The 2,971-nt window shown below is 34.1% G+C and overlaps 1 protein-coding gene across 1 annotated transcript in view; it reads right to left on the bottom strand.

The window, feature by feature from the left end:
• The window catches only part of CNTNAP5 (contactin associated protein-like 5), a gene marked incomplete at its 3' end in the record, with an annotated part of 476,754 nt that overhangs the window by 65,369 nt on the left and 408,414 nt on the right, over positions 1 to 2,971 (bottom strand). The window contains exon 5 of the mRNA XM_006902200.1: positions 476 to 679. Within this exon, the coding sequence (XP_006902262.1) occupies positions 476 to 679 (204 nt within the window). The remainder of the gene's footprint in view (positions 1 to 475; positions 680 to 2,971) is intronic.

The following is a 2,971-nucleotide window of genomic DNA, read 5'->3' as shown; positions in this document are numbered from 1 at the left end:
AGGGAATGGCAAAGGACACACTGACAAAGTAGATTAATCAGAACTGGCTTTGACAAGCACTGTGGCAATTGGACAATTAAGACAGACTTTCAAGGGGGGGGGGAAGAATGAACTGGGGAGAAAGGTAGAGAAAATAGTGCAACAATGAATGAATGAAAACCCAAAATATCTATAAATGTTCATTAAAATTAATAAAATTTAACTAAAAAAAAGAGCTGTCGAGTCATAGAAGACTCATAACAACCCTATAAATAAAAGACCTGAACACTCGTATAACTTTTATTGTTTCTCCACATTCATAGAGTTTCCAGAGGCTATTTCAGAAGTGAAATGGTATGTTTTCTAAAGTAATGCAGATGACAAGTATGTGTTAGTGACTGTCTTTGAGTACCTGAGTCACATAAGGGATCATCAAGGTATATATAAAGTAGTTCTCTGCAGTCCATTGTGGGCAAGAAAAAAAGGTTGAACCTACCCAAATTGAGATACAGGGAAAGCCTTCCTGTCTGGAGCTCCAGGGTGATGTGGTCTCCACGCTGACCTTCTCCATGGAAAAGAACTCCGTCTCCTAGCATGCTCTTGAATTTCAGAGAAATCACATCTTTGAGTGTACTCATTAGCTTCTGATTGAATCTATACAGGAGAGAGCTTTGGCCATCAAAGTCAGCAATGTCTGATTCTGGACACAAAAAACAAGAGGTGAAGAGAAAAATTATCAGTTATCTTTGATTTTGCTGTTCCTATTTTTCACTTTAGCAGCTGTCCAACTCATAAAAAGTTATTATCAGAAATTTTGTGTTTTAACACTGAGCATATAAATTGTTGTTGTTGTGTACCAGAGAGTCAGAACCAGCCCATAGTTGACCCCCTGGTGGATTTTCAGAGATAGTTAATTGCACAGAAGCAGACTAGACTCAGGAGAATTTTTCTGTACAAATATTTACCTAACGTTGATCATCCTCCCAGAAGGAAAATCTCTCTTTAGGGGCAAAGCAACATTTGCTTGAGAGGAGAAGGTGAAAATATTAGAAGGATCCATGTAAAAGTCTACTGTTAGACAAATGATTTGTAATCACTTTGCAATATCTAACAGTATTATTACTACTACTGTTGTTATTTTTCTGATCATCATAGTCACATGCTCCCTTAAAGTCGGGCTTATTGTTAGAGATCAGAAACTGAAGGAACTATGCCTTCTTTCTAGAATTCTGTAGAGAAACATGTTCTGAGGTTTCTTCTGGAACTGGTGGAAAAGAAGATTCAGTAATGGGCAATTTGTTATTTGAAAAAGGAGGACAATCTTGACACCCTTTTGTTATATCATATTTTTTTAAATTTAGTTTGTTTATTTTTCATTTCAATGAACATCTACAGAGATTTTGGAATTCCATTCATTCATTGTTGCACCCTTCTCCCCACACAAACACCTCCCCCCCTCCCCCGTTTGCTCCTCTCCTTGAAAAGCAAAAGAAAAACTCCCTCATTGGTACACAATCCCCCCCACACCTCCCCAAACCCCACCCCCTACCCTCAAATATAATCCACTCTGCATATTTTTATATACATAACAGAAATATTTTTTCCTAGAACCAGCATATTTATTAATCATTGTTAAAACAAATCAAATAAGTGGTTATGATTTAGGTAAGCTTACATAGTTTTGCTGTTAGGTGTCAATGAGTATGAAACATAAAACCCTATGAGCAACAGACCTGAACCCTGTCCTATCTTGTTTCATGCTCACATTAGTAGGTTTATAAATATGCCTGACATTTATACAACATAGTAATATGGAACCTTTTAGGGCAGTTTTATTATAACTTTTAAAGACTTTTTTATTATATAAATTTTTATGACAAACATTTGTTGTTTTTATAATAGGAACATGTGTAAGAAAATTTAATTATAACTTGAAAAGATTCATTACTTACTATCTTATGTGGGTGAGTCTGTGATGAGTGGAGGATGTGGAATTAGTCTTATTTGAAATCAAGCTCTTAAGAAAACTCAATTTTGCATAATATACCAAGCATTTAAAATCCTAAGCTTGAGCATACATAATGATCAATTAAGAAGATGTCAGTAAAAATCTATAAACAACTTTTGCAAAGCCAAAATTCCAAAAAGAATAGGACAATGAAATCTTTCTCTGCAGTTAGAATTAAAACACATTTTAAGTTTTTACTTCTGTGGTATAAAGTGATTCTAACCAGAAAGCTACTGGTATATTTTATAACCTAAAAAGAACTGTCTGATATAGGGAGATTGTCACAGGCTTCCACCATGCTACTAAAATTTTTTTTATTCATAAACACCTTACCTCTCAATAGGCCTTATATCAAAAGCAAAATGGAGACTATATTCTGCAAGATCCACAAACTGTAAATAGTGGAGACCTTGGTATAACTATGGTATTAACTATCTGTGTTAATACAAGTTAATGCAAATATCACTGCTGGGGCTTCTTGGCTTGGGTGTAGTTCTTCACTATACACATACAATTTCATATGAGTACTGGGGATGGGGAGTTGCATGACTTGGTTAAAGAGAACATACTGCTGTGCATTGAGATAATGTATGAGGTGAAGCTTATAAAACTTTTGTGTTTTGACTTGTGTATAATTCACTTGAATTTTTAAGTATATTTGTTTCCTGTGCATTGATGAGAAGATGCTCAAGATCATTGACATTCAAAAGGATATTTTTTCTATACCTCATCCCACATATCATATCATCATATATCATATCATATCATAGCTATATCAGGATATTTATTATGTATCATATAATATCTATCAAAAGGCATCTTATGTGTGGGCAGAGGTTAATGTTGATTGATTTTTTAAAACAAAGTATGTAAGAATGATTGTATGAAACACAATGTGAATGAAGGAAAGTATGAAACATAGTGTATACGAATTTGTATGCAAAACAATATAAAATTAAAAAAATTAAAAAGATATCTTACCTG

Source organism: Elephantulus edwardii, unplaced genomic scaffold (genome assembly GCF_000299155.1).
Source record: "Elephantulus edwardii isolate Elephantulus edwardi_28Jun2011 unplaced genomic scaffold, EleEdw1.0 scaffold00380, whole genome shotgun sequence".
In the NCBI taxonomy this organism is placed as follows: domain Eukaryota; kingdom Metazoa; phylum Chordata; class Mammalia; order Macroscelidea; family Macroscelididae; genus Elephantulus; species Elephantulus edwardii.
Note: the sequence above shows the minus strand (reverse complement) of the source record. Positions and strands in the feature narration are given on the sequence as shown.